This window comes from Mucor mucedo (genome assembly GCF_025094135.1).
Source record: "Mucor mucedo strain NRRL 3635 chromosome Unknown EV154scaffold_33, whole genome shotgun sequence".
Lineage (NCBI taxonomy): Eukaryota > Fungi > Mucoromycota > Mucoromycetes > Mucorales > Mucoraceae > Mucor > Mucor mucedo.
This window is the reverse complement of record NW_026252317.1, coordinates 112,120-128,165: the sequence shown is the minus strand read 5'-3', so window position 1 is coordinate 128,165 and position 16,046 is coordinate 112,120. Positions and strand designations below refer to the sequence as shown.

The following is a 16,046-nucleotide window of genomic DNA, read 5'->3' as shown; positions in this document are numbered from 1 at the left end:
AGTACAAGAGAATGTGTGAGTGGAAGAGAATAACGAAATAGATACTGATTAGCTTTTGATTGGTACATTAAAAATCCCGCTTAAAAGGGTTTTTATTCATGTATACCACTGTCTTTTTTTTTTTATATATTTAGTGGTTGCGTATCTTTTATTTATTTTTTTCTTTCTTTAGCCACATTTGTTTCTTGTTTGTTAATCTTTTTTTATTATTATTATTGGCAACTCACAAGCTATTAAAGTATATCAAACGAAAGGAGGAAATGATTTCACTTGGTACTGACGACACAATGAGTTCAAATGATACAATTATAAACTACTCAGAATTTAGTGATCATCCGATACCCCACATTTTGCAGGTAATGCACACACATACACATATACACAAACATTAGGATCGATAATGACTCTTTTAACAACAAAAAGGACACAAGCTGGGATTGTGGATTGGCGTGTGTGGTAATGACACTGCGAGGGCTAGGATTCAGCGTGAATTTGGAAGATATGGCTCGACAGTGTCCGGTGAACAGCGTATGGACAATTGATTTAGCATTTTTACTTCGTAATTATGTGCAAGATTTCACGTATTATACAAGTTATTTAGGAAGCCGTAAAGAATACCAGGATCAAAAGTTTTATCAAGATAATTTTGATGAAGATGAAAAGAGAGTGAATAAATTATTTGCTATTGCCAAGAGCTGTTCCGTGCATGTCGTACGAATGTAAGTACAAACAAAAAAGATTGTATAACACTCTGCTGATATATGAAATTGTAAGGATGTTGCCTTTGGATGACTTTAAGCGGTTCTTGTACTGTAAGAAGTTTGCCATCATCACATTGGTGAATGCTCGTCTACTAAGATGTCAGTTATGCAGAGTAAATTCTTTACGCACAACCCCCTCCTTATTTTAATATGTAAACGATGGACTGATTTGATTTAGAAGACAAGAGGCTGTTTAGGCTCCATGTGTGGTCATATCGACATGATTTACGAAAAGTTCAAAGGCAACGATTACTTGGGCCATTTTATCGTCTTGATTGGTTATGATCCTACCGAAGACTTGTTCATCTATCGTGATCCAGCAGCAAACGATGAATTCTGTACAATATCAGCTGAGGATTTAGACGCTGCAAGGCAATCCGAGGGAACAGATAACGATTGGTAAAGCTAACTTTAACTCTTGTTGTCTATATTTATACTTACATTACACAGCCTTGTCGTCAAATTATCTTGATACCAACCTTAAAAAAAACTCTGTCCCTTCCTCCTTCTTGTATAACAACGGAAGTTGACACAGCTTTCACTGAGTTTGTTTGATTGGCTCATATCGGAAAGCCTAAATTTTTCTGTTTAACAATAAAAAGTTGGAAGCACGCGCAAAAAAAAAAAAATTAATCTCTTCTTCCTTTTTATTTTTCCTTCATTAAAATGACTGTCTCATATAACAACTATCCCGAGAATGTCGGTGTCTTGGCCATGGAAATGTATTTCCCCAAGAGAGTAACTAAGCTATATCACATTATGGTAGTCCATTGCCCTAACATTAACATTATAGTGTGTCAGTCAAACCGAGATGGAGACTTTTGACGGTGTCAGCGCTGGTAAATATACCATTGGTCTCGGTCAAGAAAAGATGGCCTTCATTGATGATCGTGAAGATATTCAATCCGTCTGTTTGACAGGTAAGAGAGCGATTATAAATAAAAAAAGGGGCGTCGTCTAATCTAAATGTTAGCCGTGCAAAGTTTGATGGAGAAGCACAACATTGCCTACACTGACATTGGCCGTCTCGAAGTGGGTACTGAGACCATTATTGACAAGTCCAAGTCCGTCAAGACCTGTTTAATGACCTTATTCACCGAACACGGTAACACTGAGATTGAAGGTATTGATACTACTAATGCTTGTTATGGTGGTTTCGCTGCCTTCTCCAACGCTGTGAACTGGATTGAGTCCTCTTCTTGGGATGGTCGTTTTGCTATTGTTGTTGCTGGTGATCTTGCTCTTTATGCCTCTGGTGCTGCTCGTCCTACTTCCGGTGCCGGTGTTGTTGCCATGTTGATTGGTAAGGATGCTCCTATTGTGGTTGAACGTGGTCTTCGTGGTACTCACATGGAACATGCCTATGATTTCTACAAGCCTGACATGCATTCTGAATACCCCGTTGTTGACGGTAAATTCTCAAACACTTGTTATATTCGTGCTTTCGACTCTTGTTACAACCGTTACATGACTCGTTTAGCCAAGCAAGAAAACAAGGAGAAGCCTAGTATGGATGATATTGATTATGTTGTTTGTCACTCTCCTTATGCCAAGTTGGTCAACAAGTCCTTTGCTCGTGCTGTAAGTCCCTTTTTGATTATTATTTATAATATATATTTGTGCCCCCGACCCCTGATTTAACGTATTATTTTATTATATGTAGTCTTATAACGATTTCCTCCGCGACAGTGACAATGAAAAGTTTGCTTCCCTCAAGGCTTTTGAAGAGATGTCTTATGCTGATTCTCTCGAGAACAAGGATTTAGAAAGAGCCTTGATGGGTTTAACTAAGGCTGGTTATGCTCAAAAGGTTGGTCCTGCTGCCTATGCTCCCAAGCAAATCGGTAACATGTACACTGCTGCTGTCTGGGCTGGTTTAGCTTCTCTTGTGTCTGAAGTTGATTCCGAGACTCTCTTAAATAAGCGTATCATGTTGTATTCTTATGGTTCTGGTTTAGCTGCTTCCATGATCTCATTCCGTGTTCGTAGTTCCACTGAAGAAATCAAGTCTAAGTTGAACCTCCGCCAACGTCTTGATGAGCGTACCTTCACCAAGCCCGAAGAATTCGCTGCTGCCATGAAGATTCGTGAAAACACTCACAATGCTTGTGATATGGTTCCTACTGGTAGCCTTGACTCCATTGCCACCGGTACCTACTACATCGAAAAGATCGATGACAAGTGGAGACGTTTCTACAAGCGTAAGGATTAAATTTTTCTATTTATTTATCTAATATTTCATTCTCTCTCTCTTTTAAATTTTTTGCATCTCATATTTTAATTATTAAAAAAAAACTTATTTTTTGTTCTATAATACTTTTTTTATTTGATTTTTTTTTTTATATGTGTATATTCTAAAAAGGTTTTTTTGGTTTCTTTAACGACGATCAGTAGAACCCATACCACGTTTACCACTGAACAAATGCTTGGGCATCTTGGTTTGAATTTGTCTGTCAGATTCACCACGCTTACCCATAAGCGCACTTGGCTTTTGAGCACGAAGTTTTTGTTTATCGGCCTCCAACTTTTGTTTAACATTACGGAAACCAAGGTTACTCATCTCTTCTGTAAGTGCCTCATCACGTTCATTCACATCCACATCACGTACTGCTTGATCAGGAATAGCTTCGTTACGTGTACGCTTACGACCCGCTGCGGCATTACGTGTACGCTCAGCAGCATCAGTAGCATCAATACCCATACTCTCCAAATGTTCACCCATCTCATTCACTGTAGAGAATTTAGCAGCTGTGGTCTTGGGTAAGGTAGGTCTTGTTCTACCACGAGCAGCACGATGAGCTTGTACAATCAACTTCTTACGATCACGAATAGCATCAGCAGCAGTACGAAGAATCTCTTCCTCATCATCCAAGATCTCATCGTCAGATTGATAGAAACCTTCTGCCTCCAAACGTTCTTCTTCTCTCTCCAAGGCTTCCAACTTCTCTTCAATCTCGGGATCGATAAAGTCAGCAACATTATGACCGTCCAAGAATTCGGGGATGGTATCGTATTTCCACTCATCGTCTTCCAACAAGTACTTCTTCTTGACATCCACGTTAAAGACACCAGCACCACCATTCTCCTCTTCGATATCACGCTCAAGACGACGACGGTTAGGATCATTCTTGTCATATTTCACACGTGTCTTTGTCTCGGCAGGAATATTAGGAAGACGAGCAACATTATCACGTTGTTGAGGTGTAGCCAAATGAATCTTGTTAATAACATCGTTAATCTTGTTACCCTTCATCTTCATTTCAACACGAGCGGCTAATAATTTATCACAGGCATTGTTACGGACACTCATAACACCTTCGTCATTGTAACAAGACATAGTCAAGACAGTAGCATTCTCTTCAGCAGCAATCTCTTCAATCCACTTTCTTTGCTCCTCGGGGAGATCTTCAGGCTTGACTTGATCGATCTTGTTAATGACAAGGACAATGGGCTTGTTGGCAAAAAGAGGCTTAATGCTGTGGAACAACTTGACTTGATCCTCAACACTATAACCACATTGCTCTGATAAATCCATGAAATACATGATGCAAGATCTTAAATGAGCCATGGCAGTAATCGATTGCATTTCAATGGTGTTACGCTCTTCCAAGGGGTGATCCAAAATACCTGGGGTATCAATGACTTGCCATCTCATGTACTTGTAATCCATATGACCGACAAAGAGAGACTTAGTGGTGAAAGCATAAGGTTGAACATCAACTTCAGCACGAGTGATCTTGTTGATGAATGAAGATTTACCAACGTTGGGGTAACCACAGATCAATAAGGTACGTGTGTTGGGATCGATGGAAGGTAAACGAGACAAATGTTGACGGACTTGTTCGAGATAAGCTAAACTGTCCTTTTGACGCTTCATGACAGTGGCCATTCTACCCAAAGCAGCCTTCTTTAACTGCTTACAACGGTAGAGTGAATCACCAAACTTCAAAAGACGAACGTAATCTTTGGCGACTTGATCGATTAAATGACGTGCTGTGTTGATTTGACCCAGAGCCAACTTGTAATGATCTCTATCGTACAATACATTCATAAGATCGGCATAAAAAGGATGGATGTCCTATTAAAGTCTGTAAGTTACAAGGAAAATTGCCTCCGGTCAGTCAGTGGTTTACCTCGAGCTTGGGGAACTCGTCTAAAATGTTTTTGAACTTTTCCTCGAAGTTTTCTTGGGTGAATTTGACTTTACGCATATAAAACTGTCTGATACGACCAATATTGTAATTCTTGTGAATGACAGTAGGGGTCTTTCTTTGAGTCTTGGACAAGATAATGTCCACAAAGTCGGAAGCAGTGGGCACTGGCTCGATCTTTTTGAAATTATAGAGTGAGGCCATTTTTAATATACAATTAATAAAAAAAAGGGGTTCGAGATCTACTTTATTTTTTTGCCCTTGATTTTTTTACTCTTTTTTTTTTTTTTTTTTTTTTTTTTTTTACTGAGGAAGATTATAAGCAGTCACGATCTACCAAAGCCCCCTCTCTATTAAACTATCACTCTACCTCTATCTCTCCCTATAACAGAAAATATAGGGTGTACATATTACCTTGCATAAAGGCTAAAGAGTCTCCTTAATTTAAAACCATGGCAAGAGCAACGACAGCGAAAAAAGAAAGACCTGTGGGAGTGAATCCCAAAAATGTTCAGGCCTTTGATCGTCTTGCTTTTTTACATCAAGCATCGATACTCATGTCGACCGTTCGCTACGAGCAGAAAGAGAAAGAACAGACAAAGCATAAAGCAGTTTTGAAATGGAAAGGTGATCCAGCAGGGACAGTGCTTGGACCTGCTCGTTATTTTAATAATAATATGAAGCAAATTACCTCACGTCTTGTCATGCGATTGTAAGTTTTTCTTTTATAGGCTTTTTTTAAGGTGAGTTGTTAAAAGCATTTTTATAGAGATCCTAGTGTCAAAAGGTTTGTGTGTAAGCGATGCGAGACACCGCTTTTGCCTGCTATTACCTCCTCCACGCGCGTTAAATGTAAGTGTGATTATATGTGCGGTGTGTAACAATTTCAATCTCGGCAGCTAAATTTTGTTTGTTAGCTAAACCTGTGGTAACAGCCGTGACAACATGTAATATTTGTAAAGCAAAGAAAACATATGCTAGCCATAATAAAGACTACTCATTGTTTAGTAATAGACCAGATGTTGTAGTAGAGCAAAATAAATAAATAATAATAAAAAAAGAATGACCATCAAAAAAATGCTTTTGCTGTGTCGCCTTTTAAATACCCTTTCTTTTACTTGTTTATCTTTTTTTTTTTTACAACACAGCAATGAATGAATATGAAGCAGAACCAACATGGACCACTTCGGATAACTTTGGGTCTTCTTTTTATGACCAAGTAAACAAACTGGACGCAAAAGCAATGACTTCTTTATAGACTAACTTTTATAAAGTAGAATCTAGCTTCGTCCAGTACTTTTGATCCTTTTTATGGTGATGTAAGCAACTCTAAACAACAACAAGAGCCATTACAAGATGAGTTTAAAGCTGAGCCCATGACTGTCAAGGTGGACGATGCACAAAAGAGCCCCGACGGTGCCTTCATTACCTTCCGAGTGTTCACCATGGTATGTTGTCTTCTAATAAATTATAAAGGCATATTGATTTAATTATCTCTTCCCCCTAGACAAATCTAGAAATTTACTCACAAGATAAGAGACCTGTACGACGACGATTTCGAGATTTCTTGTGGCTTCATAATGCATTGACCATTGAATTTCCTGCCTGTGTTATACCACCACTACCAGAAAAGCATCGCATGAGTAAATTCCACTAAAAAAGTCATTTGATGAGAGGGTGTGCAAAAAAAAAAAAAAAAAGTTTAATATTTATTTGTTTTCTCTAAGAGTATGTGAAAGGTGATCGATTCAATCCAATGTTTATTGAGCAAAGACGTTTAGGGTATTTATTTATTATTTTTACGCCCATGGTTTGTATTTATACTAATCTACCCGAACTCTAAAAAAAAAAGACTGCAATGGTTTATGGATAGAATTGCAAGACATCCGCTTCTACAATCCTCTACTTATACTCGTATATTTCTCGAATCCACAGACTTTGTAAGCTATTCTTGATATTACTCTCCTTTATTTTTCTCTTACGCATACAACACATACAGAAACAGGATAAAAGCATCCAATCGAAAAATGCACCCAATCATAATTCGGTCTTCGGATCATTCTTTAAGACCTATGCCAAAGTCAAGAAACCAGATGAGAAATTCGTAGAAATGAAGGAATCCATTGACAAATTTGGAGACAATCTGAATATTGTGGAAAAACTGTATTCAAGGATCGGTAAAAGACAGCAAGAACTCGAAACCAATTATGGTCATTTTGCAGGAAGTATTCGAGGCTTGTCTGCTTTGGAATCCAACGTGGATCAACCTCTAAGACAATTTGCTGAAGCCACAGAGTCCTATGTTGACGCATTGAAAGAGATGGTAAGTAAGACCATTGATGTTTCTTTCTCCCTTTTGTTCATACTCTACCTTTTTAAAGCGAAAACAGGAGGATCTCTTGTTTTTGAATGATGTCCATGAATTGCTCAATTATTGCAACGCCGCCAAAGACAAACTAGCAGAACGAGATCAGAAACAGGTGGATTTCGAAGACATGTCCACCTCTCTACAGGCTATCATGCTCGAAAAGGAACGCATCTTACATCCAAATAAAGGTAGTGCCAATATGAACATCAGTGAATTCATGACCGATAAAATGAATGATCATAATAGAGCTAGAAATGAACGATTATTTCGTCTCGATACAAAAATCAAGGAATTGGAAGAAAATGTCGCTAAGGCCAATGATGATAATAACAGTTATTCAAGTCAGATGATTAAAGAATACGATATATTCCAACGTGCAAGAGAGATCGAATTAAAGCAAGGATTGACCGCTTATGCTGATTGTCATATTGATTTCTATAAAAAGGTTATTTTGTTTATGTGTTTATTATTTAAACTCCGTCCTAACCCTCTCTCTCTCTCCCTTCACCCTTTTAGAGCATATCCATTTGGGAAAACATTCTACCAGTCCTGGATCAGCTTGAGGATTGATTGAAATAAATAATAAAAATTTTGTACATAAAACAGGGAAGAAAAAGATATTTGGATTTTGCCTTTTTTACCTCCTTTTCCTCTTTTTTTTTCTCTCTTAAATATTTGAAATGGATAATAATACATCAATTGAAAAGATCAAGGAAGATCCATTTCTGTTCAAGGAAGAAGATAACATCAGTCATGATTCTCTGTTTGAACAACCGCCCACCACTCGAGCTGAATTATGGGGCTATTACCTGTATTACAATGGTGTAAGAATAGCAACAATAAAAGACAATTATAATATTTAATTCTAAACCCCTTCTCATATGTAGAACAATGGATACACCATCTACAGTTATATGCCAATCATACTTCAGTATCTCGCTTATCGAGGAGGATTCAATCCAGATACACCCACCGTAAGAGGCTGTGATTTACAAGACACCTTTAAACCTTGTAACGTAAACTGGATTCATTCTCCTAGCGGAATTCCAGTTCAATCCATGCTACTTTACGTGCAAGCCATTGCCTTTTCCATCCAATTTTTGTTATTCACAACTTTTAGTAGTCTGGCGGATTACGGTCAATGGAATCGCTATATACTTTTGGCAGCCACCATCATTGGTTGCATATTTCAAGCCTTACCCATATTGCTGGTCAATGATGACGGTACACACTGGAATTACATGATGGGTATCATGAGTATAGCTCTTATTTCATATGGCGCGTCACTAGTTTTTTATTCTGCTGCATTTCCAAATCTAAGGTACCAAAGAAAATTGCATCCGCCCCTCTTATGTATCTAAATGAACCCTTTTCTCTTTATATTAGTGATAATCTGCCAATTGTTAGGCAGTCAAAATACGATGAATCACTAACGACGGAAGAAAAAGATGGTGTGACAGAGAAATGGCGAAACCATATCTCTGCTATTTCTACCACTTTTTCCAATATTGGTTATTTGGTTACTTCAGGTGTTTTATCTGGTGTTTCATTTTTACCATGGGAAGGAAAATATGACTTTCCTGAAGGGGTCACGCATGTATTAGGTAATGCGCCGCTTTATAATTACATTGGCACAGTTGTATGTGCTGGTTATTGGGCTATCAACGCACTTCCTTACTTTTGGCTGACACCGAAGGGAAGAAGGGGGCCTCCTTTACCTGCCAATGCCAATCATTTCACAATCGGTTGGAAATCAATATTAGAAGCACTCCGAGAAGCGCGTAAACTTCGATACTTGTTCATGTATATATTTGCTTACTTTATGTTTTCCGATGCGGTCTCAACCATTGGACAGATGACGACAATTATTCAGGGGGAACTCACTGGGTTTTCTGCACAACAAATTACCATTTTTAATTTAGTCACAGCCATCACCTCAATCATGGGTTGCTTGTTCTTTTTATGGATCTCGAAGAAGTTTCAAATCAGGACAAAGACAAGTTTGTTAATTATTGTGGGTTTGACGGGTCTTGTGCCTGTCTGGGGATGTTTTGGTATCCACTTTGATAACTTTGGCATCAAGGTAATAAGTAAAATCTCTAAATCCTTTTATCATTATATTACTCACTCTTATGATTTTTAAGACACATCGGGAATTATGGGTGCTGAATATTTGGCAAGGATTGTTTACTGCTCCTATTTGGGCATGGCAGCAAACGATGTTGGCTGAACTCGTGCCCAAAGGTAAAGAAAACCTCTTCTTTGGATTATTTGGTGTTGTCAATAAGGCATCCTCTTGGATTGGACCTGTTGTTATTGCTGCCATCACGCAATCCACATCAAATATCTGGAATGGCTGGCCATTTATCCTTGCCTTATTCATCATTGCCACCATCATCATTTGCTGTATTGATGTAGATAAAGCTAAATTAGAGTTAGTCGAGTATGCAAAGACGGATTAAATAATAAACAATAACATATTAAATTGATTTTATTAACTTTCATAAATTGGTTGTCATCATAAACTTTAACGTCTTCCTTTTCTCTTCCAGTAGACAAGACCAAGGAAAAGAAATATATTAAAAACAAAGAACGCAAAGAGGATACCTAAATTTCGCCACTTGTTGTCAACACTCCAACCTAATTGTGTCTCATAAAATTCGGATCCGGTACTATAAGCGCAGTATCCGCATTGCTCTGGTGAGATAGCACCTGGGTTACTGATATAGCCTGTAGCACCTAATTGAAAGAACTTTTGTGTATACTCTCCACAAGTCTTTCCGGGTGGTGGTGTAAATCTCAAGAGATCAGAGTCGGAGCACTCCACTTTCAGATGCTCTAGTTCATTCACGGTTAAGCCTTCCACGTAGTATCGGAATGGATCAATCACATACATCCAAGAGCTCCAGAATTTTGGCATAGCCTTAGCAGATTGCATCAGACCACAAAACAAGATCAGGATAGACATGATTAACGGGTTCACCAAGGCGGCCATGGTAGGCTGTTCTGCTACAGCCGCGATCAAGAAACCAAAGGTAATGGCCCAACAGACAAGCATGACAAAGATAATGTAAAAATAGCCGCAGGCAGCTGCTGTATTTTCCATACCTGCGGTCCAATAGAATCCAACCATGTAAGTGGCAGCAAACACAAAGATGTAAGGAATCTCCACCAAGATAACAGAGATACCCCAAGGAATCCAACCATAATAACTGGAAGCATACTCACGTCTAAAGTAGATACGTTCGGTCATAAACTTGGGTTGCGCCATAATAATCATAGTAAAAGCCATAATAAAAGTACCAAACAATGCAAAGATTTTGTTCATCATATCAGAAGAAGAATGTCCCAATTTCCAAAACGTAAAACCCGTAATCAAGGAAGTAAACATCAGGTTGAGAAATCTTCCAATGTTGTAATCCACCGACCGCCAGTATGCAAGAGACATACGACCAAAGACAAGTCGAAATTGTGTGGTCATGGAAGTGCTGTAGGTTTTGGCAATACGTGTAGGGTGCTTATTTGCATCATGATTAATCTTTTCCAATTCGGCATCGAGCATTTTTGATTCGGTTGATCCTTTCCAAACTTCGGCCCAGTCTTTGTTAGCTTTACCCGCAGTACCAGCACCTACAACTTCAAGAATATATTCCGCAGGATTGGCATCGGGAGAACATTTAGGCCCTCCATTGGATTCGAAATAATCAATCATGGTACGAGAATCTTGACCGATTTCACCATAATACGCAGTTCTACCACCACGTACAAGCAGCAGGAGATGATCGAAATGCTGAAATAAAATAGCCGAAGGTTGATGAATGGTACAGAGTACAGGCCAACCCGCATCAGCCAATTTACGAATAAAGCGAATAATATTGAAAGAGCTTTGTGCATCAAGACCAGATGTAGGTTCATCCAAGAACAGGAGCTGGGGTTTACCCACTAATTCCATAGCAATCGTTAGCCTTTTACGCTCTTCAATAGAGATACCATAGCCTGCTCCGACCTCGCCAATTTGAGCATCACCGATATCATCCATTTCCAAGAGCTGGATAATTTGTTCAACGTAGTCATTTTTTTCTTGTAAAGGAACTTCAGAAGGTTGGCGTAACTGAGCAGAGAATCGAAGTGCTTCTCGAACTGTAACAGCAGGCTGATGCACATCCATTTGTTCACAGTAACCAGTAATACGTTCAAAGTCAGTCATCAAGGCTTCTCCATTAAGAAAGACATCACCTTCGACAGTACCAAGTGTCTTTCGACGGGCAAGAACATCCAAAAGTGTGGTTTTGCCTGCTCCAGAAGAACCCATTAAAGCAGTCAGATGACCCGGCTTTACAATACCATTGATATCATTCAAAAGTTGAAGATGTCCACCTTTAATGGGTACAGTATACTTCACATGCTGCCAAGAAAAAGTGGTTCCAGTAGACATGCTTTCCATATTATTAGTAATTTCATCTTGGTTACGACGACGATCTTCTTCTTCTTGTGGTGTACGGGCTTTGGGTGCTTTTCCTGGTAGATAAAGTTTGGTCAAGGAAGCAAAACCCGAGGACTTTAACCATTCCATGGACATGGCAGTCAAGACGGTATATAAAATAAAAAAGGCAATGACCACAATGATATCGGGTGCCCACAAATCTTTTGCGTTATAAGAAAATGCGGTGGAAAGATAAGAGTCGCCTCGAACAAAGGGTTCACCAGGGGTACCACCCGCCATAGTACACACCTTGTAATTCCAGTCTTGATAGTCGGGACCAAAAGGCACGGCATTACCGAGACCCTCACAAGAGTACACTTGACCTTCCATTTCGTTTGAAATTAAAGCCTTGTATGCATACGTCATTGGGTTTGCGAAATAAATCCATGATAACCAAGGATGCATCTTTTGAAATGGAATGGTATAGCCCGTATAAGTTGTAGTTGCAATCATCATAACACCCGTAATTTGGGTGGCAATAAAAAATGTTGGAGAGATGGAGCCAAAAAATCGGAAGAATCCGTTCATACACATGGTCAGCATAAAAAGAATAAAGTAGGAAGTAAAAAATCGACCGGCGGTTAGGTTAAGACCCATCATAAAATAAGAGCAAAGTTGGTACACCATGACTTGAGCAAGACAATAAGGTACATCCATTAGTACTTGAGCAACATAGTAAGCGGAAGGACGGTATAAAGCATATTGCTTATGTTTTGCAAGAATAGGACGGCCCATCAAGAACCGTACAAGTTCAGACTGAGAGATAAACGTATTAAAGATGGCAGAAAAAAAGAGAGCTCCACCACGTGAGAAAGCACCACTCCCGTTCAGTGGTAGAGAGAAAAAACAAGAGGAAGTAATTAATCCTTGGATGAACATGGTACCATAACGAGAAATAAGAGCTTCTCGATCCTTGATCAAAAGTTGATGTTCACGTATCGTAAGGGCTTTGACTTGTTGATAGAAGGAAGCGATATATGGGGTATTTTTATTAGCTCGCTTTTGATGCTCCTCATGCACAGCATCTTTGAATTGGTCGGCCTTGTTTTCTTGCTGAATTGTGTGCTCGAAATCGGCGAGATCTTGATGCATTTGTGTACAAATTTCGGATTCTTGATACCGTTGTTGAAACTCGGAGGCGTGTTTGGGAACACGGTTTTCGTATCCAGGTCTATATTCACGTTCGATGGGGTTACAAAGTCCAGTTAAGAAATCGGGTGTTGATTTACGAGGAGGACAATAAAATCCAAGATTTTCGAAATATGATTTGGCATCCTTGGCAGGTCCAAAATAGATACAATAGCCTTCGTCTAAAAGAAGCACTTTGTCGAATAAATTAAATATACTGTTGGATGCTTGATAAAGTGTGACAATAGTTGTAATATCAAAAATATCCGTCATAATTCTTAATGAGCGAACATAATCTAAAGCTGAAGCAGCATCCAGGCCACGTGTAGAACAATCCCAACAATTTACAGCACTGTTAGTTGCCATTTGTTCGGCAATCGAAAGACGTTTACGTTCACCACCGGAGAGACCCCGAACAAAGGCGTTGCCGACAAGGGTATCCATTTGTTTGGTTAAACCCAGCATGTTACCGAGCATATACAAAATGCGGTCAACAAAATCGTCCTTGGTCTCGTTGCCTGTACGCTTTCCGGGTGCTTTGGTACGAAGAGCAAATTGAAGTGTTTGCTTTGTGGTGAGAGTAGGATAATGTTGATCATCTTCTTCGTTGTAACACACTTGGCCTCTGTATCTTTGAGCAAATGTTTGATGATCAATACCCCCATAGGTTACGCTGCCACCAATATGTGTATAAGAATCTCGCATGTTGGCTATGACTTTAAGAAAAGATGTACAACCGGCACCAGGTCGACCCAGAGTTAAAAGCATTTCTCCATCTCGACAACAACCTGTAATATTATCGATAATAATTTTTGGGTTGGCACTTTTCTTGTTGAAGTACTTCCAAAACTTTAAAATAGATACAACGTTACTAATAACAGTCGGGATAGTATAAGCATCAGCTCCTAAACCCTATTTACAACAATATAAGTACATGTGTTCTTCTACTTTTAAAAAAGGAAATTGTTCATTACCTCTATGCGCAAGTTTCTCCAAGAAACGCCAATGTGTTTACGTTTATGACCACTAGCATCTTGCTGTCTTGAAATGCCATGTAGGAATTGATCAAGATTGAAATCTTCAGTATTAGCCTGACCTTGTTCGGCCATTGACTGGGAATGACGTTGACTCTGACGGCTGAGATCCCGGCGAAGTTCTTCATATTCAATTTTGGCATCTACTCATTTTTGTTTTATAAATAAAGATACAACACATATAAGCAAATTCTAAAATAAAAACCTTTTATAGAAACTTGATTTGCTTCAAATTCGCCGTAGGTATCTTGGGTGCCATAGTTCGCTTTCTCGTCAGAACTTCCAACAGTACTTTCGGATGGAGGAAAGTTTTTTATAGAATTTATTGAATTATCCGGTAGACGAGTATACTTTTTTTGCTCCATAGAATAATGTAATGAAGAATTAAAAAGCACCTTTTTTTTTTATTTTATTATTTTTTGTTTGGTTTTTGAGATCTGCTAATTTAAAGATTCTTTGTCAACCGCAGCAAAATAAAAAAAGATTATAGAATCACCGCAGCAGTAAATTTGGAAAATTTGATTATATGTAAACGTTGCCAATGTACATATACGTATTCTTTATTATATTTAATGCATATGAATATCAAACAATCAAATCAGCTAACAATAATATTCATGGTTTTTTTCATTTCCTGCCATGAAGCTAATAAATATACTATCCGTATAAAAAATTCGGTGTGAATCATTGCTTAGGTTTTTTTTTCTTTTTTTTTACGTCAGGCATTCTAAGTTGTGTAGATCAGGTTTAGCTTGATTTGATTGGCTGTTTGTGATCTATACAGGTCTGTTTTCAATCTTGTTTGAATGTATGATTTACCCAAATCGTGCAATTTGACCGGGACATATTTACAGACTCAAAAATAACAAAAGCCATCTGTATTGACGCTCTATATTTAACGATTTTGGGTTCTGTAAGATCTTAGTTATGTATTATCCACTATATTCTTAAAACTAGTGAATTGTGTAACCAATTTCATTATGTAAATTTGATGTTCAAGCTTTCAAAAAAAAAAAAAAAAAACTTTTACCAACCCTCTGTGTTTGAAAAATTACAAGATAACGTCTTTATCACAGCTAAATTAGTCTCCCTACCATATACCTAGAATGCATTAACAAACTTATACTATGGTGTCACCATTTTCCTTTTTTGGTCACGGGGAACTATGTGTTTACTAACAAATCAACAATAAAAATCTGGCTTATTGTTTACTCTACAATAAAAATTGGTACCTGAATATCCAAAAACTACCGCTGATCGTCGTTTCAATCAGCGCCGACAGATACATAAACAAAAGATCATAAAGCACTGTTCCTTGTTCTTGTTGTTTGTTCTGTTAGCTATAATTCATTATTCATTATTTTTGTGTGCCTCAAAATATTTCTATCTTTTTTTTTTCTATTTTTTCTAGAAAAACATGCGAGGAGGGACCAAATTTATTTTAATTATTTATAATCTGATAATATCTATAAATAAAACTGAAAATGACAAGTAAAGTCTACAAACTACTTTTCGTCTGCAACATAGCCCATAATACATGCGGACAATGATGACTCAAACATTACTAGGATATTGATGTTTTTGTAACGAAAAATATTCTTACTGGAAAGTATGTTGAAATGTCTTCGATGATACATGTAAATGGCTTAGATTAAAAAAGCTTCCTATAACGGTATTATAAAGATTATGTCAGAAATCGAAAAAGACGGTCCTGAAATCACCTACGATGCTGAAACAAAACAACCACTAAGCCTATTTCATCTTCTATTAAATTCCTTGGAATCTTCGTAAGCAGCTGGTGACTATTTGGCCTTACATAAACAAAATGACTCATAAATAGAAGTCAATCTTCAGCTCATAATCAACCATCCTTCCTTAGCATAAGGCAGGACTATCTCTGATAACAGAATAAAATCCAGTAAATCGAAATTTGCTAAAAAAAATATATCAAACGGTTTTAGCAATAAGTGTATGATGCCATAACCGCTACTCACAAATGATATCATTGGGTGGCCCAAATTAGCCGTTTTTATTAGCGCAAAACTCTGGCACTCTTAATCGCTGGTACTCTGAAATGGATCAAAAGAAAAAGAGCTGGTAACTGCTTGCTTTTTATACTAA

The 16,046-nt window shown here is 38.1% G+C and overlaps 7 protein-coding genes across 7 annotated transcripts; 5 read left to right on the top strand and 2 right to left on the bottom strand.

The window, feature by feature from the left end:
• Positions 1–101: 101 nt before the first annotated feature.
• Positions 102–1,403, top strand: EV154DRAFT_504648 (Guanylyl cyclase). The gene is made up of 5 exons (XM_051601083.1): positions 102–356; positions 424–719; positions 775–874; positions 940–1,160; positions 1,212–1,403. The coding sequence occupies exons 1-5, from the start codon at positions 261–263 to the stop codon at positions 1,231–1,233; spliced, it is 735 nt and encodes a 244-aa protein (XP_051458918.1). The 5' UTR covers positions 102–260; the 3' UTR covers positions 1,234–1,403.
• On the top strand, positions 1,404–3,075 carry EV154DRAFT_504646 (hydroxymethylglutaryl-CoA synthase). The gene is made up of 4 exons (XM_051601082.1): positions 1,404–1,499; positions 1,555–1,681; positions 1,735–2,342; positions 2,425–3,075. Exons 1-4 carry the CDS (start codon positions 1,428–1,430, stop codon positions 2,971–2,973), a joined length of 1,356 nt encoding a protein of 451 aa, XP_051458917.1. The 5' UTR covers positions 1,404–1,427; the 3' UTR covers positions 2,974–3,075.
• A 3-nt stretch (positions 3,076–3,078) lies between these two features.
• EV154DRAFT_504643 (GTP binding protein 4) lies at positions 3,079–5,158 on the bottom strand. Its single transcript, XM_051601081.1, has 2 exons — positions 4,895–5,158; positions 3,079–4,839 (listed from the first exon to the last, which is right to left on the bottom strand). Exons 1-2 carry the CDS (start codon positions 5,114–5,116, stop codon positions 3,139–3,141), a joined length of 1,923 nt encoding a protein of 640 aa, XP_051458916.1. The 5' UTR covers positions 5,117–5,158; the 3' UTR covers positions 3,079–3,138.
• A 91-nt stretch (positions 5,159–5,249) lies between these two features.
• Positions 5,250–6,016, top strand: EV154DRAFT_189195 (uncharacterized protein). Its single transcript, XM_051594282.1, has 3 exons — positions 5,250–5,624; positions 5,682–5,764; positions 5,830–6,016. The coding sequence occupies exons 1-3, from the start codon at positions 5,365–5,367 to the stop codon at positions 5,955–5,957; spliced, it is 471 nt and encodes a 156-aa protein (XP_051458915.1). The 5' UTR covers positions 5,250–5,364; the 3' UTR covers positions 5,958–6,016.
• A 46-nt stretch (positions 6,017–6,062) lies between these two features.
• Positions 6,063–7,850, top strand: EV154DRAFT_537471 (uncharacterized protein; the record flags this gene model as incomplete). The annotated part of the gene is made up of 8 exons (XM_051604216.1): positions 6,063–6,131; positions 6,190–6,360; positions 6,420–6,555; positions 6,640–6,694; positions 6,765–6,852; positions 6,981–7,235; positions 7,294–7,725; positions 7,797–7,850. The coding sequence occupies 8 exons, from the start codon at positions 6,063–6,065 to the stop codon at positions 7,848–7,850; spliced, it is 1,260 nt and encodes a 419-aa protein (XP_051458914.1).
• EV154DRAFT_189215 (autophagy-related protein 22-like protein) lies at positions 7,622–9,757 on the top strand. The gene is made up of 4 exons (XM_051594283.1): positions 7,622–8,104; positions 8,168–8,601; positions 8,667–9,363; positions 9,425–9,757. Exons 1-4 carry the CDS (start codon positions 7,961–7,963, stop codon positions 9,740–9,742), a joined length of 1,593 nt encoding a protein of 530 aa, XP_051458913.1. The 5' UTR covers positions 7,622–7,960; the 3' UTR covers positions 9,743–9,757.
• A 34-nt stretch (positions 9,758–9,791) lies between these two features.
• Positions 9,792–14,358, bottom strand: EV154DRAFT_462488 (ABC-2 type transporter-domain-containing protein). Its single transcript, XM_051597590.1, has 3 exons — positions 14,131–14,358; positions 13,866–14,068; positions 9,792–13,803 (listed from the first exon to the last, which is right to left on the bottom strand). Exons 1-3 carry the CDS (start codon positions 14,288–14,290, stop codon positions 9,808–9,810), a joined length of 4,359 nt encoding a protein of 1,452 aa, XP_051458912.1. The 5' UTR covers positions 14,291–14,358; the 3' UTR covers positions 9,792–9,807.
• Positions 14,359–16,046: the final 1,688 nt, after the last annotated feature.

Bases quoted from the DNA above. Each gene is read 5' to 3' on its own strand.
- EV154DRAFT_504648 (XM_051601083.1), top strand. From the start codon at position 261: ATGATTTCACTTGGTACTGACGACACAATGAGTTCAAATGATACAATT. The intron at 875-939 runs GTAAATTCTTTA...GATTTGATTTAG, and splicing joins TAAGATGTCAGTTATGCAGA to AAGACAAGAGGCTGTTTAGG. The intron at 1,161-1,211 runs GTAAAGCTAACT...TACATTACACAG, and splicing joins GAGGGAACAGATAACGATTG to CCTTGTCGTCAAATTATCTT.
- EV154DRAFT_504646 (XM_051601082.1), top strand. From the start codon at position 1,428: ATGACTGTCTCATATAACAACTATCCCGAGAATGTCGGTGTCTTGGCC. The intron at 1,500-1,554 runs GTAACTAAGCTA...TTAACATTATAG, and splicing joins AAATGTATTTCCCCAAGAGA to TGTGTCAGTCAAACCGAGAT. The intron at 2,343-2,424 runs GTAAGTCCCTTT...TATTATATGTAG, and splicing joins ACAAGTCCTTTGCTCGTGCT to TCTTATAACGATTTCCTCCG.
- EV154DRAFT_504643 (XM_051601081.1), bottom strand. From the start codon at position 5,116: ATGGCCTCACTCTATAATTTCAAAAAGATCGAGCCAGTGCCCACTGCT. The intron at 4,840-4,894 runs GTAAACCACTGA...AGACTTTAATAG, and splicing joins ACGAGTTCCCCAAGCTCGAG to GACATCCATCCTTTTTATGC.
- EV154DRAFT_189195 (XM_051594282.1), top strand. From the start codon at position 5,365: ATGGCAAGAGCAACGACAGCGAAAAAAGAAAGACCTGTGGGAGTGAAT. The intron at 5,625-5,681 runs GTAAGTTTTTCT...GCATTTTTATAG, and splicing joins TCACGTCTTGTCATGCGATT to AGATCCTAGTGTCAAAAGGT. The intron at 5,765-5,829 runs GTAAGTGTGATT...TTTGTTTGTTAG, and splicing joins CTCCTCCACGCGCGTTAAAT to CTAAACCTGTGGTAACAGCC.
- EV154DRAFT_189215 (XM_051594283.1), top strand. From the start codon at position 7,961: ATGGATAATAATACATCAATTGAAAAGATCAAGGAAGATCCATTTCTG. The intron at 8,602-8,666 runs GTACCAAAGAAA...TCTTTATATTAG, and splicing joins GCTGCATTTCCAAATCTAAG to TGATAATCTGCCAATTGTTA. The intron at 9,364-9,424 runs GTAATAAGTAAA...ATGATTTTTAAG, and splicing joins TTGATAACTTTGGCATCAAG to ACACATCGGGAATTATGGGT.
- EV154DRAFT_462488 (XM_051597590.1), bottom strand. From the start codon at position 14,290: ATGGAGCAAAAAAAGTATACTCGTCTACCGGATAATTCAATAAATTCT. The intron at 14,069-14,130 runs GTTTTTATTTTA...AAAAATGAGTAG, and splicing joins AAATCAAGTTTCTATAAAAG to ATGCCAAAATTGAATATGAA. The intron at 13,804-13,865 runs GTAATGAACAAT...TGTTGTAAATAG, and splicing joins GGAGAAACTTGCGCATAGAG to GGTTTAGGAGCTGATGCTTA.